The 25,417-nt window shown below is 32.8% G+C and overlaps 2 protein-coding genes across 2 annotated transcripts; both read left to right on the top strand.

The window, feature by feature from the left end:
- Positions 1-666: 666 nt before the first annotated feature.
- On the top strand, positions 667-10,487 carry LOC114381416 (alpha-mannosidase). Its single transcript, XM_028340669.1, has 29 exons — positions 667-975; positions 1,110-1,193; positions 1,315-1,403; positions 1,541-1,715; positions 2,966-3,085; positions 3,197-3,289; positions 3,381-3,452; positions 3,766-3,879; positions 3,984-4,084; positions 4,165-4,258; positions 4,536-4,703; positions 4,809-4,898; positions 5,152-5,217; positions 5,288-5,344; positions 5,431-5,650; positions 6,310-6,443; positions 6,891-6,956; positions 7,055-7,114; positions 7,363-7,434; positions 7,975-8,022; positions 8,179-8,298; positions 8,400-8,465; positions 8,692-8,804; positions 8,888-8,978; positions 9,193-9,303; positions 9,387-9,482; positions 9,565-9,612; positions 9,831-9,899; positions 10,047-10,487. Exons 1-29 carry the CDS (start codon positions 763-765, stop codon positions 10,233-10,235), a joined length of 3,039 nt encoding a protein of 1,012 aa, XP_028196470.1. The 5' UTR covers positions 667-762; the 3' UTR covers positions 10,236-10,487.
- Positions 10,488-11,928: 1,441 nt separating this feature from the next.
- On the top strand, positions 11,929-16,007 carry LOC114369676 (protein EARLY-RESPONSIVE TO DEHYDRATION 7, chloroplastic-like). The gene is made up of 4 exons (XM_028326920.1): positions 11,929-12,995; positions 13,609-13,775; positions 14,959-15,043; positions 15,601-16,007. The coding sequence occupies exons 1-4, from the start codon at positions 11,929-11,931 to the stop codon at positions 15,788-15,790; spliced, it is 1,509 nt and encodes a 502-aa protein (XP_028182721.1). The 3' UTR covers positions 15,791-16,007.
- The last annotated feature ends 9,410 nt before the right edge of the window (positions 16,008-25,417 follow it).

Genomic DNA, 25,417 nt, shown 5'->3' with positions numbered 1-25,417 from the left:
CATTTTTTTTATCGGAGTTTCTTAATCTTTGTGGTAATGTACAATCGAATTTGATGTAAATTCCAGTTGTTATCAAATGTGTTAATAATAATGAAAGAATTTGACAAAATTGATTAGTAGTTTAGGTTCTTTAACCATAACATGAGTTCCCTGCCTGTAATTGTGCATAGAGCAATATATGTCGGAAGAAGAGTTACTTTAACTGATATTCTTCTTTTCAAAATAAAACCTGAAATGATATTCAATTTTTAAGGATTAGTTCTATGGTTTTCATCTGTGGAAATAGCTCTGGATTGAATCCTTGATCTAAAAAAATAAAATAATGGAAGAATGTCTAGAAAAAATGTCTGCAACCGCGGAGGAAACGCCCAAAATTTAAGGACGCAAACTTATTTGGATAAGGAGTGCGAGAACCAATTTGAAGCCCGTGACAAAGTTTAGACTAATGCTACACAATTTAAAAAACTACAGTACTAAATAACATTCATAAAAGGTTGTCAAAATTCAAATACGTTTGTTAGATAAGTTAAAGTAATGGAAAATAATTAATTACCCCCAATATTGCAGTGGTGGGGTATGCACCTCGTGGTAATCACAGTTACCTAGGCCGGCACTCTTAGTCTTAGGCATGGACCAATCAATGCCCACTTTTTTATTTCATATGTTTGGTCTTTATTCTAAGCTTTGGTTATATACTTTTCTATAATACTATTAGTTGAATGGTATAATCTTCACAGACCCAGCACAGTTTGGGTGTTGGAAATGGGAAACTTAGCTGCAGAGTCTCTCTGTGCTTTATTGTTGCTTTATTTCTATGGCACACTTTTAGTTAGTGCTAAATACATAAAGTATAATACTGGGGCTGGTGTTGTGCCAGGAAAATTGAATGTTCACTTGGTTCCACACTCCCATGACGATGTTGGTTGGCTGAAAACCGTTGATCAGTACTATGTTGGGTCAAACAATAGTATTCAGGTTAGAATCATAAAATTCTTTTTTTTTCTTCATTCATTTGTGTTTGAGCATATAATTGTTCACTTGTTATGGCTTCATACTTCATAGTTTCAGATTTAACTTTCATTTTTGTTCTCTACTTGAATGTTTTGTAGGGGGCATGTGTTGAGAATGTGCTGGACTCGGTGGTTGTGTCTCTTCAGAAAGACCCAAATAGAAAGTTTGTGTTTGTCGAAATGGTAAAATCTATGGAAATCTAGCAATAAGTTATGACACCCTTGACAATGCTTTGGTACATTTACTTCAATCAGCAGATTTACAAATTTTTGGGTTTCATTTAATTTCTTAAATAAATGGTAGGCATTTTTCTATCGATGGTGGGTAGAACAAAGTCCAGAAACACAAGAACAAGTGAAAAAGCTTGTGGATGAGGGGCAGCTAGAATTCATGTACGTATTGTATTGTATTTAGTGAGCTACTTTTTGTGGGGTCCAGCTAGTGTGTGTTTTGATGTGTAAGAGATAGAGATTAGGAAATAGTCTATGCAGTGTTGCACATGTGACTTTGATGTGCTTTTTGTGGGTAGAAATGGTGGATGGTGCATGCACGATGAAGCTGCGACACACTACATTGACATGATTGATCAAACCACTTTGGGCCATCGTTTCATCAAGGATCGGTTTAACAAGACTCCTACTGTTGGATGGCAGATTGATCCATTTGGACACTCTGCTGTGCAGGCTTACCTGCTAGGAGCTGAGGTGAGTAATTTTGGTCCACTTTTAACAAAAACATTAACAAGACATATAAGTGATCACGTGTGGTACCAACATGAGTGGATGACCTAGTAGTTCCACACATTTTTTGACGTGACATTATAGTGTGTTGATGTGGCCGTAGAGACCAAATTAAGTTTTTATTTATTTATTTATTTAAAGTTGCTTTAATTCTAGCACTCAGGAGAAGAATCATCTTATCAACAAGTTCATCCCAATTCTACTAGGCTGAATCCCTTAAGAAAGAGTTTGAGGTTAATTCTTATGGATAGAAAAACATAATTAAAAGAAGTGATCCTTTAAAATTTTGTTTGAAGTATGGAAGAAAAATGAAATCTATTTTAAAAGATAAAGAACATAATTGAAACTTTTAAAAAATAAAAAGAATGTAATCGAATGATTTTTAAAAATTAAAGAATCTAATTCAACTTTTAAACTTAAAAAATAAATTAAGAGATCAAAATAGTAATTAAGTCAAACTAAAAATAGATTAATTATTTTTTACTTAAATATGATTTTATTTTTCAAAATATAAGAATATTCCTATTTTAATCCTCCTAATCAAAAGTTATTTTTTTAGTCCTCCATATATGTTATTAATATACTCCAAACAAAAAATATTAAATTTACAATTTGTGGTAACTTTTGACGATCAATATCTGATTCTAACGATCAAAATCTATCACAAATTATCAATTTAATATTCTTTGTTTGACACTTCTATGGAAAAGATTAAAAAATATTTTTTAAATTTCAAGAACTAAAAAATAAATTTTAATTCAGAAAACAAAATACTCTAATTTAAGTGACTAAAAATGTATTTAACTTACTTTTTTCTCGACCTTATCATTAAATTTTAATAATAATATTCGATGATTTTGAAATTAAAAATATTTTCATTAATCTTAAGAATATTGTGTGAAATGTATATATGAAAAATAAAAATAAATATGTATTTTAATTTATAAGAAGGAAAAATGAATTAAGCTTTATTATAAACTAAATTAGATTCTATCAGTTTATATAAAAGTTTTTTTTTTGAAAATACATTTTAAAAAATGAAGTGCACAAATTAATAATTTTAATTCGTGAACAAAAATTAATTTATTTAACTATCTTATTTCCATTAGAATATTCGTCAATGGGTAGACACTTTTAGTTTTTTCTCTAATGAATTGTGCTTCCAAATCAATAAATAAAAAGTATGAATAATTTCTTTCTATTTGCCATTGCAGCTTGGTTTTGATTCTATACATTTCGCAAGAATTGATTACCAAGACAGAGCTAAGCGCAAAGCTGATAAGTCTCTTGAAGTTGTTTGGCGTGGCTCCAAAACATTTGGTTCTTCATCTCAGGTTTAATTAATTTGCAACTTATGTACCATTAGTCCATTACTATGACTCATTCCTTTCTTTGACTATAATTACTAATTGTGCAGTCCTTTTACCATTTTGGGCCCATTGCAGATTTTTGCCAATACTTTCCCCGTTCATTATAGTGCTCCAAATGGCTTCAACTTTGAAGTCAATAATCCTGATGTTGATGTTGTTCCCGTGCAGGTTCTAACATTCAACAATAAGAAAAATGTTGATGTTATTTTGCATTTTGTTTTGCCTATGGCTTATTTCACATCTCCATTTATATATGTAGGATGATCCTCTTATTTTCGATTACAACGTGGAACAGCGTGTCCAAGACTTTATTGATGCTGCTACTACCCAAGTAAGTCCATTCTATTCAACAATTTTTCAATAGAGTAGCAATTAACTTTGTATATCTAATGACTAATTAGTGCATCATTATACCAACAGAAATGAAACTTCTTGTGTGGACTGATAGATTATATTTAAATTGAGTCTTTGTTAAATATACCCTACATATTTATTCAATGTATAGCGGGAAATAGACGGTCAAATGTTTTGAATATGACTTGTGAAATTTAAATTGAGAGCATCTCATTTCTTGTATCAATTAGCTTTCTTCTCATTCAAATAAACAAGAGTGTGCAAATTGAATTTGGTTTTGCTTAATATAGGCAAATGTGACGAGGACAAATCATATAATGTGGACAATGGGTGATGATTTCCAGTACCAATATGCAGAGTCTTGGTTCAAGCAAATGGATAAATTAATTCACTATGTTAATAAGGTAAGGGATTAATATAATGCATATCCTAGCAATTCATTTTTATGCAAGTATTGATAGTATCATGCTGAGTTCAGATACCTGTTTTTTCTGTTTTTATTCTTTAGGATGGTAGAGTAAATGCTTTGTATTCCACTCCATCTATTTACACCAATGCCAAGAATGCTGCTAATCAAACTTGGCCACTGAAAACAGATGATTACTTCCCGTAAGGATATGTTATAATTTTGTTTGCAAAGCAGCTTATGATCTTAACCACTTATGCAGATTCTGGATTATTTCTTATAGGTATGCCGATAGTCGAAATGCTTATTGGACGGGCTATTTCACCAGTCGCCCGGCCTTAAAGCGATACGTTAGGATGCTAAGTGGATACTATTTGGTAAATATCTGTTAAGATTACATATTATTCTGTTAATTATGATTAGAGAGCAATTAGGAATTTGTCCATTATCACTCAGATTAGATTGATTCTATGTAATTAATGTAGATCCTGTTTGCTCATTATAAATAAAGGATTAGTGTGATCTTCCTTGACACACAACATTACAGTAAAACACTGTTATAATATCAATGTCCTAAACAAAATAAAATTCGATGGACTTTTTCTTGTTTGCTTCCAAGTTCCAAGTATTCTAATTGGTAACATTTTAATGCAGACAGCACGTCAACTTGAATTCTTGGTTGGAAAGAAATCAACTAAATACAATACTTATGACCTTGGAGATGCTCTAGGAATTGCACAACATCATGATGCTGTCAGTGGAACTGCCAAGCAGCATACAACCAATGACTATGCCAAACGATTGGCTATTGGAGCCTCTGAGGTCCGAAATAAGAACTTTCCAAATTTAATAAAATTTGAAAAATATATTTCGCATGTTGACATTTGTTTATCCGGTCAATTTTCTAAAAGCTATGATTTCTTATAGGCTGAAGCGGTTGTTAGTTCTTCTTTGGCTTGTCTTACTAGAAAACAATCAGGTGATAAGTGTTCAGCACCTGCATCGGCATTTGCCCAGGTGAAGTTTCAAATGAAAAGAGAAAATACCATTTCTCCATTTTTCTTAAGTACTTATTGCTCTTGTCCAAGTTTATTGCCAAAAAATGTTGAAGTTAGTTCTGTCATTGTTCTATGCTTTCAGCTACAAATATGTTTATAAGACTTGTTCTTGTTCACCATCATTTGTTTCTTGTAGATTATGTGGTTAGTCTCATATTCTGGATTCCTTAATAATTTTTTTTCCTTTTTTCATTATTTTTGGATTTTGGCAGTGTCAATTGTTAAATATTAGTTACTGCCCTCCAGCAGAAGACAACATTCCAGAGGCTAAGAGTTTGGTAATATTTTCCTAATTTTTCGTAAGTTAAATTTTATCCATGATCATATGTTGATAATAATTATTTCCAGGTAGTAGTGGTGTATAACCCACTTGGGTGGAATCGTACTGATATTGTCAAAATACCAGTGAGTACATATCATTTACTTGCAGCATCATAAAACAAATCAATTTCCAATATTGCGCTAAGCTAAAGGTGACAATTTTGCATTAGGTTAATGATGCTAATCTTGTTGTCAAAGATTCATCGGGCAATAACCTTGAAGTACAATATGTGGATGTGGATGATGTTACGACAAATTTAAGAAAATTCTATGTGAAGGCATACTTGGGGGTTTCTCCAAAACAAGCCCCAAAGTACTGGCTTTTGTTTCAGGTGTCCGTACCTCCACTTGGATGGAGTACTTACTTCATTTCTAAAGCAACTAGAAAAGGTATAGTTCCATTCCCTCCTTTTCTAAATTTAGTAATTTTTCTTTTCTTTTTTCATTTTGGACAACACCATTTTCCATTCTGAGTCATGGCACATTAGTAAAGGTTAAGGTGCCTTGTGACCTCCATGTAATGTTGTGCATATTTACCCTCTCTGATGATATCTTTAAATGCATTTTGGGTAGACATAAGCTGTGTTTGGCTACACTTTGGAAAGTCATTGCATGTGATAGGAGAGAGAAAACGTGAAAAGGAGTTTTTTTTTTTTTTTGTGTGTGTTGGACCAAATGTTCCTTAGCTCAAAATTTTTTTTTTGAAAGCAAGCACACACAGTGATTGGTCTCTCCAATATGAGGCTTTGTTGAGAAGACTGTCTATCCAAGATTCATTTGAACATGTGCATCACAAAGCTCCATGCAACACTCCTTTTTGAGTTTAATTGTGGTGCCCTGTTAGTGTAAAGTATTTTATACTATCAACCAATCAAAAATCATCTTTGATATGACTTTTTAAGTAGTTATCCCAAAAGTCAACTTACTAACTATATATGATGATTAGTTATTGAATGTTAGAAAAAAAAAATTCACACTGTCAGTGCATTTTAATTAAATTTTTTAATTATCAGTATTAAATATGCTATGTCGTTGTTTCAACTTGATAGGGACCAGGAGAAAAGATCTATCTCACCCCAACAGTCAGAAAGGTGACACTATAAATGTAGGATCGGGAAATTTAAAGATGTCCTTTTCCTCAACCTCTGGACAACTCAAAAGGATGTATGATTCCAAAACTGGAGTAAGTATTTTACAAAGTTTATACAACACAAAAGAATGTTATTAATTTGTGTTAACTGAGATATCATTCTTGATAAATTGCCAAAGTAAGGACTACACTATAGTGGACTATATGAGCACTTCAATATATATAAAGAATCAGTTAAATTTCTATTTGACATAGATCAGGAAGTAAAAGTAGTGATGAATATTTTCAGTTAACATAGTTCCCACAATCATTGAACTCCAAATTATCATATTCCATGACCATTTATTGTTGAGCTTTATTTTGTGTTTTGTTGAGTATGTGTTCCTATTGGATTCATATGCATAAAGGTAATAGATTTCAAGGCATAGCAAGTATGTTCAAGGCATATTTTGTCACTTAGGTTTAGCTTATTGATTTCATATCAAGACATATTTCTAAGGGTGTGATGGAAAGTATTTCATGATTTTTAAATTTTCCCAGGTTGATTTACCTATTCAGCAAAGCTACCTTTGGTATGGATCTAGTGAGGGCGATAGTGATCCTCAGGTGTGTGATTTCTTTGCACATACGTACAACTAATTCCAATAACAAATTAAATTAGTAAACTTACAATGCATGCTTCAATGGTGTGATTTCTGCTATAGGCTTCTGGTGCATATATATTCCGGCCTAATGGATCGCCTCCAAATATCGTTTCAAGATCAGTAAGTTTCATCTTTGAATCTGTTAACATGTGACATTACTTTTATATAAGAATATAAAACTGTGAAAATAACCTCTGAAAGTCTAAATAAACAATAAGACAATCATAAAAAATCATTCAAATTATCTTCAATTTGCTATTCTTCTTGCTCTCTTACTATATTTCTCTCCATTTCCTTTTAAGATTTCCATATTTCTTGTACTACATTTGTTATTTGTATAGGTGCATTTTGATTTATTTGATATGCAGGTGCCTACCAAGGTAATTCGTGGACCACTAGTAGATGAAGTTCATCAGAAATTTAGCTCCTGGATTTACCAGGTCAGTAACTTTGTAAATTTAAGTCTAGGATGCAAAAAGTATTTTGCATTCATAGAATTGTTAAGATCTCTAGGTATTTTTTACTTATATTGGCAAGTTCATGTATTCTATGTTGTTATAAATGTATGGATTTCAAGACACAACAATGAATGTTCAGTATTGGTGTTTAGAGGACATATCTCAACATCCTTCTCTTGAGGTAAAGTAAGTGATGTACGCAAAATCTAGTGCTGAAATGGATTAAATGTATAGAAGATTAGAAAGCAGGAAGCCATATCACATTATCTTGGATCTTACTTGATGGAATTTATCACTAATTTTTAGACTATAACTGAGTGATTTAATACTGAAAATCAGCACATTTGCTGAAAAAAATCATTGTAGTGGAAAATGTTGCAACTCATTTCTTCAATTTAAGTTCATTTGAAGTTATAGATTATAATAGTTATCCAACTAATTGTAAATGATAGTTTGATTGAATATTTAAATGCCTTTTTTCTGTCATCAATATCTTTTTCTTACTATTTATTTAATTTTTAGGTTACTAGGCTTTACAAAGACAAAGACCATGCAGAAATCGAATTCACTGTAAGTTGCACTGTCTGGTCTCAGGAAAGTTCGTATTAATGTTTTATTATACCAGCCAAATAGAATATTATGACTGTTGATTGGCCTAATACGGATTGTGCACTTTGGAGTTCTAAAAATAACAAATAAGATTCTGACTGAGGTTTACTTTTGAAGATTGGTCCAATTCCTACTGATGATGGAGTTGGAAAAGAGGTGATCACACGAATGACAGCAAATATGGCCACAAACAAGGAGTTTTATACGGATTCCAATGGAAGAGATTTTCTAAAACGAGTAATCTGATACCAATTTTTTTCTTCTGATTCATCATGAAATTCTTCGGGGAGAAAATATTGCAACATTGACTTTTGTGACCCTTAAAAATGTCAATACAGGTTCGAGATCATAGGGAAGATTGGCCTCTGCAAGTAACTCAACCAGTAGCAGGAAACTATTACCCAGTAAAAATTTGTACTCTCAATTTCTTCAAATTTCGAGTTTAATTGCAGATAATGTGTTAGGGGTATGAAAAGACAAGAAACAAAATGCTATCATGGCATCAACCACTAGAAAAACAATTAAAAGAACTTGAGAGAAAGAGAGGGAGTAACAGTAACCTATTAGTATTGTTTTTTTGTAGTTAACAGACTTCTATAGCGTTGATTAAATTATTTTTTATTTGTGCAGATTAATCTTGGAATTTATACTAAGGATAAGAAATCTGAGTTCTCAGTCTTAGTTGATCGTGCCACTGGTGGAGCCAGCATCAAAGATGGTGAGGTGGAATTGATGCTTCATAGGTATTCAAGCTGTCTTTTTATTGCTATTTCAATACTACTATTTTATTGCAAACAAAGTATTAACACAATGTTTACTACTCAAGGCGTATTCTCCATGATGATAGTCGAGGAGTTGGGGAACCACTTGATGAACAAGTTTGCGTGAACAACAATAATACATGTGAAGGACTAACAGTATGATACTGTCATCAATTAATTTATACTTCTTTGTATCCTCTTTACTATTGACTGAGTGACAAATTTAGTTTGTTTCTATGAAAAATGTGGATTGAAACACTAAATTTTACTAGCTTCGTAGAAAAACTAGAAAGTAGAAACTGATTGTATTTTCTTTTCTTCTATCTATATATGGAATATCTATCTCTTTTATTTTTCTCTATAATATCAGGTCAGAGGAAATTATTATATCAGCATCCACAAGCTTGGAGCTGGTTCACGCTGGCGTCGTACAACTGGTCAGGAAATTTATTCTCCATTCTTAGTGGCTTTCACACATGAGGTATGACTTAATTTGTTTCAGGTACTTAATTATGGATTAATAATCATCACCATATTATACTCATGATTTTTTTTATTGATCAGAACTCGGAAAACTGGAAGTCCTCTCATTTGACAAAAGGAACTATCATGGATCCAAATTACAGCTTGCCTCCCAATATTGCTCTGATAACTCTTGAGGTAGAGCAACTTTTCCAAGGATATATATCTATAGTCTATAGCACTCTTGACTCTTTTTGTCTCAAACTAAAATGTTTTGCAGGAGTTGGATGGTGGAATTGTGCTTCTCCGTTTGGCACATCTATACGAGGTGAGTCTATAAAAATATTTATAATTCTATTCGTATTTAACTTCAAATGAATTGAGACAAAGTGATTTAATAAAATTCAATAAGATCATGTACTAACTCTTGCATAGCTACATGTTTAGTGTAATTCAGTTGCATTAAGTAATATTGTAACAATCTTTTTTCTATTGCAATATCAGTTCTAATCTCATATATTTCTCTCATGTTTTCAACTTGATTAGCCAAGTGAAGATGCTGAGTATTCAACTCTTACCAAAGTTGAACTAAAGAAGTTGTTTGCCATGAAAACGGTATATAGAGCTTCTTCTCACCCTAAAGAAGATGTCTTTGTGATGCACCACATAATTTCTTAGATAACTTGAATTGAGTTCACTTTTGTCCTATAAAACTTTGTTTTCTTGGTATGTAATGGGTGATTTGGTGTTTTTATTACGTAGATAAAGGAGTTGAAGGAGGTAAGTTTGTCATCTAACCAAGAGAAGTCAGAAATGAAGAGGATGACATGGAAGGTTGAAGGGGACAAAGGACAAGAACCTCTGGCAATTAGGGGTGGCCCTGTCAGCTATCACAATTTGGTTGTTGAGCTTGGCCCCATGGAAATACGAACTTTCCTTTTGAAATTTTAAAATGGGTCAAATCATCATTGATGATTTTATTTGAAGGAAAAATAAACATGTTTGATCACATGATTTTTACCCTTGTAAAAAATGGTAGAGGGAGACCAAGAATGATTTTGGAGGAAAACATTAAAAGAAATGAGTAAAGATCCTCTCCAATGACGGGAAATAATATTTTTGAGAATTTGGTTCTTAACCAAATCTAACTCAGATAATAATGTAACCATCCCGTCTAATGAAATAAGATTATTGTTGTTGTCATATTGTTATCGTCAAATAAACATGTTTGATGTTTCTACGTTGATTTTTTCTTCTATTTTTAATTGAACAATTTTATCAAATAACGCAATATACAGATTGGATTGTATATGATGAGGTTGAGGTACGAGTATATAGACATCATTACATATGAATAATGCTAACTACTTCGAAATTGGTTGCATTGCAAGTGAATATGTAAGATCCAGCCTTTCTTTTATTCAAGCAAAGATAGTTCTCCAACATTAATAAGAATAATAATAATAATAACAATAATAATAATACTACACAAAAAGGTTTTCTTAAATGAAAAGCTTTTTTTTAATCATATTTGTGTGTTTTTTCTTATTAAATGAGTTAAGTTATATGTACTTGCTTCTTATATATTTCATAAAACTTTATTTAATTAACTTAACAAATCAAGTGAAAGTTAAACTTACATTATATAATAGATGACTTTAATTTAGGGTGAAACATCACTTCAAGTGATTTACAGCGGATGATAATTTTTACCTCTTAGATTATTAATCTCAGATCACTATGGTGCACCCTCCACACCATATACCTTTTTCCCTTTTCACTGTCTTAGCTTCCATCTCACATCTCTGACTTTGCAAATTTGTTCTAAAGCCCATTGACATAAGACTTTTGAAAGAAATTATATAATAAATAACATCCTTGAAATTTTAGTTTTTAACCAAATCCTATGATACGTTCGTACAATCTATATAGCCAACCCCACCTAATCAAATAAGGCTATTGTTGTTGAATAAATGCAAATTAGAGCTTCTTCTTCTAATAGTTGAATTAACCCAACTGTAATCTAATAAGACTCTTGTTGCATCCTAAAAAAAAGACTTGTTGCTTGTTGGTCGTGGTGGTGTTGAATAAGATGTCGTGTAATCCATGCTTGATGTTTCTTTATTAAATTGTTGTTTTTTCTTTCTAATTGCAAAAGACATAACTAATTAATCCAAAGATCCTGCAAGTGAAGTCCCCCATCTTATCAGCATACACAAATTGGATTGTATACATGATGTGAGGTTGAGACTAAAGATATGAAGCATACAAAGTTATAAACACTTCCTAAGAATGCTAACTCCAATTTATTCAAATAAATTCTAAATTTTATAGACTTGTCTTTATAACTTAAGATTGTTGTTCGAACATGATTTCTAAGGCAATAAGGTTATGTTTTAAAAATAACCAATAATTAATTTAAAATATTAATACGGAAAATAATACTGAGATTTCAAAAATCATAAAATATTGTTTGAGTTTTAACATATTTCTAATTATAGTCTTTATTAAAAATAATATCAATTACTTAATAAAAAAAATAACTCACCTCCCAGTCTCCCAAGGATCCCAACAAGAAAGGAAAAAAAATAAAAAAAATAACAGTTCCGTACCGAGATCGCGGGAAATTTCCGCGGCAGTTAATATGTTCTTTCGACCAAATGCCACGTGTCACTTTCTCGTTTGTCAGTTTTCTTTCCGTTTCTCTTTTGAAACTCCAAATCCACACAACGGTAACGGCCTTGGAAGTTGGAAACTCCATTCATCAATGGCGTCTGAAAACCCCAACCAGAGAAACTCCCTGTACCCGCAGGTTATCGAATCAGAGCCCGAAGCATGTTCTTCGAACCATTCCTCCTCTCTCTATCCCAAAATCGACGAGGTCGGCGACCTCGTCGAAAACCTCTTCCCGGACAACACCAGCCCCTCCGCGCCGCCGGTCGCCGCCGAAGAGGTCCTCATCAAGGTCCCCGGCGCCATCCTCCACCTCATCGACAAGGACTGCAGCGTCGAGCTCGCCTGCGGCAACCTCACCATCATCTGCCTTCGCCAGGGCCAGAGCCTTGTTGCCGTCTATGCGCGAGTCGGAGACGAGATCCAGTGGCCCCTGGCGAAGGACGAGGCCGCTGTCAAGGTCGATGACTCTCACTACTTCTTCTCTCTCCGTGTTCCGAAGGAGGAATCGGATTCCTCCTCAAGCGACGAGGAGGGAGAAAAAGCAAAACATCAGAATAAGAAAAAGAAGAAGAATAAGAAAAACAAAGATTCCAGTGCCAGCGTGCTGAGCTATGGCTTAACGATAGCGTCAAAGGGGCAGGAGGATTTGCTGAAGGAGCTGGACAAGGTGTTGCAGGAATGCAGTGCTTTCTCGGTGCAGAAGGTGTCGGAGAAGGCAAAGAAGGAGGGGGAGGCGTTGGATGCGTCGCTGGAGTTGACAATATCGCCGGCAGATTTGGAGACAGAGGAGAAAAAGGAGATGATGGAGGAGAAGTGTGCCGCGTATTGGACTACATTGGCTCCTAATGTGGAGGATTACAGTGGAACCGCTGCAAAACTTATTGCGGCTGGTTCTGGACAATTGGTTAAGGGGATTCTGTGGTGTGGGGATGTGACGGTAGAGCGGTTGCGGTGGGGGAATGAGGTCATGAAGAGGAGGATGGCTCCGGGTTCTCAGGGAGAGATTAGTCCTGAAACCTTGAAGCGGATCAAAAGGTGACTGTGCTCTTAATTAATCCTCTTCTGCTTTACATTGGTCTAAGTGAAATTAGATTCAGATTTCTTAAGCATGTGGATAGAAAAAAGAAAGTTAGGTAAAAATGAGAGGTCACTTTTCAGGCAAAGATTAATCATTGACAAAACCAACATTAACTTCACGCACATATATTTTGGTAACAAAAAATGTGAGGAGGATGAATAAATTAAACTTTTCTTGTGAGTTAAAAGATCATTAGCTTATAGGTCTTTATTTTTTAGAAGCTCTCTCCTTATCTTGTGCTCATTTGTCAATACTGTGATGGGCTAACACCGAAGTCTTGAAGACTACAATGAAAAAAGTAAAATTAAATAATTTTTTATACTGAAAGACTTAAATTTTCTCTTTCTGTATTTCATATGTTCATCTCACAGTAAATAGTTAATGACTTGAGGAGTTTTCAGAATCCTGCTGTTTGTTTTTCTAATCAATGTTTATTAGACAAAAATGTTACACTCTGCGACTTTTAGGTAGCTATGATTATTTGTCCTTGTTTTTTGTCTGTTAGTCTGTTTGTTTGAACATGAACATTTAAATAACTGATATTGTCTTTTTGGCTTGATGTTTATATAGGGTTAAGAAAGTGACCAAAATGACAGAGAGTGTGGCAAATGGGGTTCTCACTGGGGTTGTGAAGGTCTCTGGATTTTTCACTAGTTCAATGGCAAATTCAAAAGCCGGAAAGAAAATTTTCAGCCTTCTACCTGGAGAAGTTGTGCTTGCATCATTGGATGGATTCAGTATGTCAGTTATCTTATTCCCTGGCTTTTACAGGGCCTATGATTTTCAGTCATCGCCGTAATGTTGTTTTACTTCTAAGCACTAGCCAAATATCCCCTAGCAAAGGAAGAAACAGAAAAAATGTTTATCTTCTTTACAAAGAAAGAAAATTAGAAGAAAAAAAAGGAAAAGACGTTTTTTACTAATTAAAAACTAAGGAAAAATTGATGTGTGTGTGTGTGTGTGTATGGCCACTGAAGCTTCTCTAAATTGGCATAACCACACGCCTAAATGCTTAAAAGAGGAAAATAGCTTGAAAGATATGTTTGTAATTGCTATGAACAGTCTTGGTACGTTGCATTGGACAGCTTTAGTAATATTTCTAATGGTTTTAACACAAGCAATTTATGGCAGGCTAAACAGAAAATTGTTTCAACATGCTTGCAGCAAATTGAAGCTTGAAATGGTTCAGAAAAATAAGATAATAAAATAAAATCTTATTTACTGGTGGTTGTACAAGGAACTAAAAACCTGTCATCCAAAACTAATTGTGACACATTCTTTCATTTACTTGAAATCCTTGCCTTAGCCATGTTTACATTGAAATTCATGATTTGGTCAAATGCTAAAAGTTAGATTATTTTTCCATAATTTCATGTACATCAACCTTGCATAATTGTTGAGTGTTGTCTATTTCAGAATTCAAATTGTTTGATTTTTGAAATTAGAAATAGAATTGACAAAGTTGCATTACAGAAACCCAGCCATTTCATGTGTTTTTATATCCTTTATGTTTTGGGCAAAGTTCTTTTGCCAAAGTAGGGTCTATGAACAGTGATCGCAAACATGTAAACTTCATCAATATTTTCTGAGTTTGAGAACACTGATGTTCTTGTCTGCAATAATGAATTGTTAAACAGAGTCACTAAGATTATGTGCCTTCACGTGTTATTTCTATTGGCCGATCACTCAAAATCATTTTTACCTTTCATCTATTCTCACCACCTTGACCAGTTCATAGAAATTTGGTTGGGGTCTCTTCCAAAATGATTTTTTAAACGTTATTGTTCATTTGCCCAAGAAATTTTCTCATGTTTCGGCTTTAAGATCAAGCAGCCATGATCCTGTTAGTTTAGTAGGTACTATATAGTTTACTGAGTCAGTTATTATACTGATGATTTTTTTTTTTTTATTTGTAAATAGGCAAAGTGTGTGATGCTGTTGAAGTAGCAGGAAAAAGTGTCATGTCAACATCTAACACTGTGACAACCGAGCTTGTCAATCACAGGTAAAGTTAATAGATGCCCTATCTATGGTAAAATACCTACAAAAGAAAGTATGAAATTAAGTATTGCATTAGATGATACTATAATCTTTGGTCATGGTCTGATGCTATTATGCCTAGAATGTAAGCACCCCATGCTGAGCATGAGAATTGAAATTTTAATTATGGCTTTGATACTTGTGAATGTGGACATCTTGAATTCCCAAGTGTCCTACATCCACATTATGCCACCCAAAATACTGCGGATTGTAGGACACCTTCAGCTTAAGAAACACCTCCCATGAGTTAACTGCTAATAAAAAAAATTAGAAAAGTAGAAGGCTTTGCATTTGGGTGTGCTTAGAGAACTAGCAGCCCAAATTATTTTCTTGCATGCCTTCTTGATATGATTCGGTCCATGACCTGCTTTAGTAGCTAGTGAAATCCATATTCCTTAACTTATTGGTTTTCTTTTTCCATTTACCTTGACCTGCTTTGAGAATTGAAAGCATACAACATGGGGGGAATGCCAATGTTCTTCTCTAACTGTTGTGAGCAATTTGGCAATGTGTATACCGCAGATACGGAGAAGAAGCTGCTAAGGCAACAAGTGAAGGACTGGATGCTGCTGGTCATGCTGTGGGTACTGCATGGGCCGCATTTAAGATTCGACAGGTTCTTAATCCTAAGAGTGTTATAAAACCTACCTCACTGGCCAAATCTGCAGCTAAAGCTGCTGCTGCAGAACTTAAGAATAAAAGGTCCAAGTGATTTCTGGCAGGAGTTCTTCAATTAAGATTTTGACCATCCTAACATCAATAGTCACTGCTATTCATTACCACCGTTTCTTTCAGGCCAGGTGGGAACATTGTATATATTAGAGGTGGAAACATTGATGTATGTTTTGATGTTTTTTCTTTACTGTATAGATATGGTTACTGTATTTATTGTTCTGGCAGCAAGAACTTCACTCATTTTTAGTGATTAGTGTTGGAAATTAATGAATTCTACTTCCGGTTCTCATTTCCATGATGTCTGATCTTTGGTCAGTATTAGATTTTTCGCAATCAGTATATAAATACAGGATAATTCTACTTCCACACAACTTTTTTATAACAATATTTACATTTTAGAAGAGAGAAAAAGAAAGAGGAGAGAAGTGTAAGATAAAATGGTTGATTTAATAGGGTGAGATAAAGAGAAAGATTGAGTTGTAAATTTGTGTTTTAAAAATTTATTGGAAGTATGGTATCACTCATAAATACATTTCACTTTAAGTTTGTGAAGAAAGAGGAACTTTAGTAATGTGATACCGACAGGCACAACCAAAATTTCTGTGAGCTTAGAAAGAAGATTGGAGGTTTTTGTAAAATCATGTTAGAAAATCAGCCCTGATAAGTGATAATAAATTAGAAAGAAGATTGGAGGTTTTTGAACATTCACTGTCATTTCAGTTAGTTAGACATAAATTTGTTTGGAGTTTATCTTTCAATCCTTTGGCCAATACTAATTGATAATAAATTAGGATAAGCGTTGAATTTTATTTCATTTCCACCTAATCTTAATTGTTTCTTAATTTTGAATTCTGATATTTAGCCATGTGATGCCGTATGTATGACTTTTATCTGTTCATTGTATCTTTACTAGTATTATGAAACTATCGACTTTTTTTTTATTAAACTATGGACTCTGTTGTCTCCGATTGTGACACCAACCCAACCTTGTCATACTTTCATGTAGCATCAACGAGTGAAAGTGTAGATTACTACAATTGGATTAGTAGTGCCGAACTTGAGTTGAATAGTTTGCAACATGTCATAAATTCAAACTTTATTATCTTCATTGTATTTAAAAAAGCAGCATGTCATAAAATGCAAACTTTGTTATCTTCATTGTACTTAAAGCAAAAGAAAGTGAAAAAATAAATAAAGTGAAAATGAAATGGGATTTCTTTTTCCTGGTGCTTGACAGAGGGTATGAAAGTTCAAAACTTTGTTCACATCACAAGCAGCAGAATAAGATAGATTTTTTGTTGTGCTTAAAATTGCAACAAACATTTCCCTCCACTTTAGGAGGGAATTTTTTATCAACAGGCTACCAATTTTTTTATTTCTCCTCGCTAATAAGCAGTAGAAATTTGGTATTTCCATTCTATCTCGTTCTTCTCTATTTACACTCAGACAAACATAAGGGAAATGGAAAATTCCAATAGCTTACTTTAGCAAGCGTAGAAATGTAAAATGAAAGTGGACCACGTACAAATGACAGAATTTTAGTCTATTATGTGTGCCATGAAGAATAGGGAGCATTACCTAGTCAGTATTCGACAAAGAGTTTACTTTGTGTTAGATAGTGACGCCTTCACTTATCTGAGTAGCCAAAAGGGAATCATAAAAGCATGCTGCATGTTGTCCCAATTTCAATATAAAAGTCATTTTTTCATGATTTGGTGCACAAGTTAATCGTGTAGAATAAGATTGCTGATGCATAGAGAATACAAGTATTAGATACTGTAAATTTGGGGTTAGAAGAGGTTTGGAGTTATAAGGAGCTGATGATAAGTTGATAACTTCTATGATGCAAGGATGTAGTGTGTGACCCATCAATGCGCTGAAGACTTTCACATAGATAATTTTGATCAGAGGTTTACATGGTGAAATTCTCATTGTTCACCTAGGTCAAGAAGACAAGATTGTTGCTATTGTGTGTGAAAGAATTTATTGGCACATTTGAGGAAATTGTAACTAGGTGCGTGCAAGGTGTTGTGTTTGTTAGACTACTAAAGGACAATCAGAATACTAGCTAGTTTAATGAGTTTATATATGCAGAAAATAGTTGAAAGAATATAATTGCCTATGAATTTTGCATTTGACCTACTTGTGAATCTAAAAGGTGTGTTTTGTTTTTGTTATTATTGACTAATTATCAAGTTAGGCCATTTAGCAACCTGATTTGCAACAATCGTGGAGGTGAGACAAAGCATACGGATCTTACGATAGCTCGAGCTAAGTTTTCTTATAACAATTTTTTCATAGCGCCAAAAGAAAACCTTATTGTTTTATTGTTGCACAAAGTCATCGTAGCACACAATTGATTTGATTAGGCTACTTAAAGCACTTACCTTTGTTTGGATCAAGAATTTCAAAATTTTAAGGAATTTAAAATGTCTAGAATTTGAATTGTTTTGATTTTAATTTCTTTCATTTTTCAAATGCTTTGTTTGAATAAATCAATTCAAATTTCTTTCATTTTAAATTCTTTATTTGGATAGGACAATTCAATTTCCTCTGTATGCAAAATTTCAAATTTATATTTTAAATAGATGAAATTTTAATATTAAACTTTATAGAACATAAACACAACCTAATTTTGAAATATTAATTATAAAATATTTTAAATTTTTAATAATTTATAAATACAAAATATTGATAATTTTAACTAGGGTTGTTTTGTTTGATCACAACCAGTGATGTTTTTAAACCGACATCAACCAAGGCTATTTTTTGGTCGACATCAAATAAGGTTTTTTTTTTGTCAAAGTATGTCGGGAATATTTGTTAGTTGACGTCAGTCGGGCTATTTTTTGACTAACGTTGGTTGAGTCTATTTTTAAGTTGATGTTGGCTAAATTTTTTTACCAACGTCGGCTAGGGTTTGTTTGGCCGACACCGGCTAGGATTTTTTCGAACGACATTGACCAAGGCTATTTTTAGCCAACGTCGGCCTAAAAAATCCTAGCAGGCGTTGACAAAAAAATCTACCCAATATCGGTTAAAAAATAGCTTGGTCGATGTTGACCAATAGAATCTATTTGATGTTTGCTGAAAAATAACCCTGATTAATGTCAGACAAAAAACCCTACCCAACATATAAAATAGCCTTGGCTGATGTGAGCTAAAAAATAGCTCTGATCGATGTCGACCGAAAATCTCTAGTGGATGTTGACTGTAAGAACCTAGTCGATGTCGACTAAAAATAGTCATGTTCGATGTCGGTCAAAAATACCTAATTAGTGTTAGCAGAAAAAACCCTAGCCAACATCAACCAAAAAACCTAGTTAATGTGGTTAAGAAATAGCTCTGGCTGATGTCAGCTAGAAAACCTTAGTCAATGTTAGCAAAAAAATCCTAACCGACGTTAGTTAAGAAAATCTAGTTGACATCAGCCAAAACACCCTAACTAACATCAGCTAAAAAATAACCCTAGCCAATATTGGTTAAAAAATAACTTTGGCTGATGTTGGCTAAAAAAACCTAACTGACATCGACTAAAAAACCTAACAGGTGTCTACTCAAAAGTTAGTCATGACTGATGTCAATAGAAAAAATTTAGCCAACGTCGGCCAAAAAAATCACTGGTCAACATCAATTGAAAAAAGCTGGATGACAACAACAAAAAAAATCTTTGGCCGACGTTAGCAAAAATTTTCCATGACTAACGTCTATGAGAAAATAACCTTAACCAACATCATCTAAAAAAATCTTAGCTGATATCGACAAAAAATAGTTTTGGTTGACATCATACAAAAAAATTATGACCGAAAAAATCTCGACCAACGTCAATGAAAAACAACTTATATCGATATTGGCTATAAAAACTTTGGTCACCCGTAGTTGTAAGTGTTGAGCGAGAAAGACTCGCGAGCAAGAACGTGAGTTAGAATGACCATCTCCGAAAAAATAATTTCAAATTCTATATTTTTTGAGAGAATTTGAAATCCCTCTGTTTTAGTCAATCAAAATGATTCATAAAAATACCAAAAATTAAATCTCCTTTTAAATACTCTATCCAAACAAGTTATTTTTATTATGAATCATTTTAAATTCCTTGAAAAAAATGAGTTCTCATTTTATAGTTAGTGTAGCCGGAAAGAATCTGACTGATTAAACCCATGGCTGTTCAAGTTATGAAGTAAATTAAAAATCGGAGAAGTCTAATGCTAATTACAAGGTGATGGAGTAGAATCACATAACAAGTTGTTAGAGACTTCTAGTAGGAGATCTAAGTCATGGTGTTTCTACAAAAAGAACAATTCTTGAATCAGTTATTCAAATCAACAGAAAGCTATAGCCTAATAAACCAGATTTTGCACCAGATTAGTGATAAAGCATTTGTGGTGAATATTTACACATTTCACTTATCAATCCCTTCAGGACTCAGGTCAATATTTTCCTAAATGCAGGGAATTAACATGAAATGTAGTCTGACAAAATGTTTGGATTAAGTTGATATACAAAAGCCCAAATGATTGACCCACTTTAATTAATTGGCTATAAGTTTGATATTGTTTGAGTTGCTATTTGAAATGTTTTGCAAGTCACTCTAGTAACTTGTAAATTGATATTCTTTTAAAAAAATAATTACTTAACAAATAATATTATTATATTGAGAGTAATTAAATATATTTTAGGCTAAACTATTCTTTTAGTCTCTTATGTTTTTAGTAAAATCTCCTTTCATCCTTTATCGTTTTTTAAAAAAAAAAACTATTTTGGTTCTTTTAAGTTTTTAACATTATCCAAAACGATCATTCTACTAGTGTTTGACATTTTAAAATAATCAATTTTAATATAATAGTGGGTTTTAATTGTTGCTATCTTAATTTTATTTTATTAAATTTGATTATATTTTTTTTAAAAAAATATTATGACAATTTTTACTGCCACATTCTTAATTTTATTTTATTAAAATTTTTAAAATTTATAAACCACTGATAAACCTCTATTTCTCAATCCTCAAATTCCAAGATCAAATTTCAAATCTCCTCAATAGCAGATCAAATAAACTACGATGACACTCCTTGGTTTTTTTTTCTACCCTTACACTAATTTACCTTACTTTTTGAAAAATATAGAATGACACTCCTTTGTACATTAGGCTAATCTATAGAGAAGATCTAATTCAGTTATTTGAGCCGAATGTGTAAAAAAACAAAAAAACACTAACATTCCTTAATTATATTATTTGAAAAACATTACAACAAACTCTCTTAAAAGGAGGTTATTGTAAAGATTTAAAAAAGCAGGAAGTATTTTGTGTAATTTGTAATTGCATCTTCAATTAGTAAATTCGAACTTTAAGGGATCTAATTAAGTTAGAAATGTGCAGTTATATTTCAAAAAACTTAAACTTGAGATAATTAATTTAGAAATGTGCTGCTTCAATTTTTGTATTATTCACTTTCATTACTTGCTGGTTGCGTCAAGAAGCACACCCTTTTTGTTCAACTATCACCTTCTCAAGCATAAATTACTATTAGGATAAACAGGATACTTGAGTGCTCTATCGCCTTTGGCATTTTTAGTTGATGACGACGCTTAATTAATAGTTTTTTTTTTTTTTTGCAAGGGACCAGACGTGGCCATTGTTGGAGTATCAATTTATCTGACGATGATGGTTTCCTTCACGTGCAGATGCAGAGAAATTTTTGTAATTTATTTTCTAGCACATTTCTTTTAATTCAAATTGAGTCATTTTTACGGATAAAAAAATTGAGTTATTTTTAATGTAATTACACAACTAGAAACTCGAACTCATCATCCTAAATAAGTTAAAACAATTAGTGTCAATTAATCTATGCGTTACGGTGGTGGCTAATGATCAAACTTAATCAGATTACAAATAAATGTTTACTTGAATGTGATTATTTTAACTAGAGGACAAGTTAGCTCTTTTAATAAAAACCCTATGGTTATTGTACCCTCCTAGTTGGAATGCAAACCAACCTCGCGATGATGCCTGGGAAGATGCACTGCGATAGTGGAAACCAACCTCCAATTCCGAATATTGGGAGATCAACGTAACGTAACAACTCATGGTTAAAAACTTAGGGAGACCACAGAACTAGATACATGACATACTTAAAAGCTTTGCCTAGATCGTCTCAAATTAGAAGAAATTAATATATATAGAAATATATATGATGAACCATCCACAATAAATTAATTGAAAAAGAAACACCATCCACTTAATTAGCAGAAAACGAATTGCTTGTAATTTTTGTAGCATCGGATATAGATTCCAGGATTGTACTTACTTCTCTTCGATCATTATTCAATATTCACAACTTAGTAGTTTACTCGTAGTTGGATGTTCTAGAAATTTCTGCTAATTAAGATACTCTCCTTTTTTTTCATTAAAATTGTCTAAAAGTAAAAGAGTTTATTCATTTTTACTGCAAATAAAAAAAAATCAATTCCCTTAAAGCGATTCCTGAAAACCTCACGCCTAAAAATTTCCACCTCTCACTGAACTTCAGGAATGTAATTCCTTCGTGGCCCAAACAATTGGTATCTGCATTCAAAGAATAGAACTTCAACATTGGATATGAATATGACACCTTTAATTTGTCCATTGTCCACTCCCTTAGTGACCAAAAGATTTTGCATATCTACAATTGCTTGCTGCCTTACACTCCCTATATGTTTGTGAATCAATAGTAAATTAAAGTCTATAACCTGAACACAAATTGCAGCTATGGAATTTAAGTGGTCTACACAGTCAACTTGGGAAAATGCCTTCATATGTACATGTCATTGTCCTAACTTCCAAGTATTCTAATAATTGGCCAAAACTTGTTTTGTCTCTTATGTAAAATACAGAAGAAGGACCTAAGTTGAGAACCACATTATCACGATCAGGGTACTATTTGAGGGAACAAAGAATAGCAAGTTGTAGAGTTTTTGAGCATGGAAAAAATTTAAAAAGTGCACTACTTGTAGTATAATGACAATAAAATTTGAGTTTGATCTTGCTGATTTGGTTCTTGATATGTTCTCTTTTAGGTATGCAATGGAAATGGAATAGTATGGAGGTTGTCATCAAGCAGTAGTTCAATGTTTTTCCCACGATAAACCATTAAAAAGACCTTAACCCTCATCTTAGTGCTTCAATTCATATTATATTCTAAGTTTCTGTACGGGGGAACAGTGGAAAACCACAAAAGGGGTTTGTATGGATTAGTGAGTTGGAGCACAAAGATGTGTTCTAGAGGACTTAATTTCTGGTTTGTGTTAACTCTGCGCTACGGCGTTAGCCCCACATTGTATCAGCTAATTTTTCTTGTTATAGTCATCTTCACGTGGTTTTATATTTGTGATAATAGTTACATCATGTTTTGGTTACCAGCTACCACCCATTAACACAAAAAATATAATAGGTATGTTTGCTCTTTTTTGCTTGACATTTTTCACACGACCGTTTCAAAACTTTTGTTCTACTTTATTTTGGGGTTATCGTTTGCACTAAAGGCGTTATATGAGTCATCCCATCTCACTAATGAATTAATTATATATAATATTCAAATTCATTTACCAACATGTCATTAGTCTTAGTAGAATTAAACTCAAATTTCTTAAACAAAATCATAAATTTAAGTCTTGTAAATAAAAAAAATATGATTAGGAATGAAGTAATTAGTTAAAAAATAACAAAAATTAATCGTAAAGTCATTGTCAGTGTCTCCGACAAAGACGTAATTGCTCCACAGCCAAGCCACATTCCTCCACAAAAAAACACTGAGCACTCTCCACCAGCCCTCCTCCTCCAACTTCCTTATCTTCTCTTCATTGTCAACTATGAACACTCTCCACCGATCAACAATCATCAACATTCCAACCTCAATTCAAACCTAAGAGGTTTAGAGTTCAACTTGGCAAGCCCAACATCGTCAACCTAACATTATCGATTCTAGGCAAGAAATTAGGGGTTTATTTTTTATGAGTCAAATTGGTCAAACAACCTACTGTCTATCTTTAAGCTAACAAAAGAACCTAGAATGTGTATCCACAATAATAAGAGTCCATGACACAATACTCTAAGCAGGCATCTGTTTAAACACAGAACAAGCAAGTTCTAGCTCACCCCATTTAATTAAACTAGTAAAAAAACATTCCAAGTAACTAAGTTTCTGTGCGGCATTTCGTATAACACTTTTGTTGCTTCAACTAAAAGACTAGAAACATTTGCAACAACCTAATTTGCACATAGACATGCATGAAAATGAAAAACCCATCTTGAAAATGACTGTTAAGTAAAAAGATATTTATGTCTTAAAATAAATCGAGACTCTTAATTATTTTGATTAGATCGATGCAAATAAATACAAATATTAAAAATTGTCTTATTCAATATTGTTTGTGAGTTTGTGACTAAAGTATCATATGATAGTTAGCTAAAGTTATATTCTAATATAGTATTTAAGAAATAACATTTAAGACTTCATTAAATATTTTGTGTCTGAGATCTATTGTAGAGACATTCTTCAAGGATCTGTTGAATTCTTTGTAAAATAAATGAAGCTCAAGTTATGAAATTTCTAAACAAGCATCAAAAGACATGCTCTATTATGTAGACTTGTTCTGACGCAAAAGGAAGTGATTTTCTATTGAAGTGTTCTACACGAAAGCTAATTAGAATGGTTGTATTACATGAAAAAGGGCATGCATTAAATGCTCTAATGATCATAAAGCATCAGACGAATGCTTAAGTAAAGAAATTCATCCATTGTGAGATAACGAACACTTGAAGATGAAGATCTATATATATATCAGAAGCTTTGAAGAGATAGGTTATGAACCTTACGCACATTTATTTCAATTCTTTATGTAAAATGCTATTTGTAAATTCTTGTAAAGTTTAAAAAAACTCTCAAAACACCTTGAACACCTTAAGAGAATAGACTAAGTGCTGAAATTATATATTTGTCTATAAGATGCTTAAGAGTTAGTCTTTGTGCAAATACAACAACAATTTTTTTTATTTGTGTAGAGTCAACCGTTGCTTGGTAAGACAAAGAATACGGGATAATATGAAGCTTGAGGTAGAACTTGATTTGTAAGAGTCAGAAGTGATCGTGAGAAAAATACTTATAACTTTGAGAAGTTAGTGAAACTTGGTAGTTTAAGAATTAGACATATGTGCAAAATGAGATGAGACATCCTAGGCTTTGATGAAGGCGGGAAGAGATCATCGATGCAAAATGAGATGAGACACAGACAATGAACAACTTTCAATGGGAGAGACACATGAATGAATTGTATACACATTAAAATGAGAAAGATTCAGAGACTTTGACTTTGCAGGTATGAGAATGTATAATTAAAAATGACTTAAAGGAATTAATTAATATTACCTATACTAATAAGATGTATATAGTTTTTGGTATTTCATGGCTTAAAAACTTCAAAGTTAAGTGTGCTTGACTTTGAATAATTAAGAGATGATGAGTAACCTCTTAAAAAGTTTTTCAGAAAGTATATAGGTAAAGAGAGAACACACTTCTCAAAGTATGTGGAGATAATCAATAATCCTAAAAGTTGCAATGCATGTTACAAGTGATATCAAAAGAGACATTTCTCATAGTATTATGTGGTTTGAGAAGGAACCAAGCAAAAACTA

Source organism: Glycine soja, chromosome 2 (genome assembly GCF_004193775.1).
Source record: "Glycine soja cultivar W05 chromosome 2, ASM419377v2, whole genome shotgun sequence".
Lineage (NCBI taxonomy): Eukaryota > Viridiplantae > Streptophyta > Magnoliopsida > Fabales > Fabaceae > Glycine > Glycine soja.
Note: the sequence above shows the minus strand (reverse complement) of the source record. Positions and strands in the feature narration are given on the sequence as shown.

Excerpts from the sequence above, each read along its gene's own strand:
- LOC114381416 (XM_028340669.1), top strand. The coding sequence starts at position 763 with ATGGGAAACTTAGCTGCAGAGTCTCTCTGTGCTTTATTGTTGCTTTAT. Across the intron at positions 9,483-9,564 it reads TTGCTCTGATAACTCTTGAG|GAGTTGGATGGTGGAATTGT; the intron begins GTAGAGCAACTT and ends AATGTTTTGCAG. Across the intron at positions 9,613-9,830 it reads GTTTGGCACATCTATACGAG|CCAAGTGAAGATGCTGAGTA; the intron begins GTGAGTCTATAA and ends CAACTTGATTAG.
- LOC114369676 (XM_028326920.1), top strand. The coding sequence starts at position 11,929 with ATGTTCTTTCGACCAAATGCCACGTGTCACTTTCTCGTTTGTCAGTTT. Across the intron at positions 12,996-13,608 it reads ACCTTGAAGCGGATCAAAAG|GGTTAAGAAAGTGACCAAAA; the intron begins GTGACTGTGCTC and ends ATGTTTATATAG. Across the intron at positions 15,044-15,600 it reads ACCGAGCTTGTCAATCACAG|ATACGGAGAAGAAGCTGCTA; the intron begins GTAAAGTTAATA and ends TGTATACCGCAG.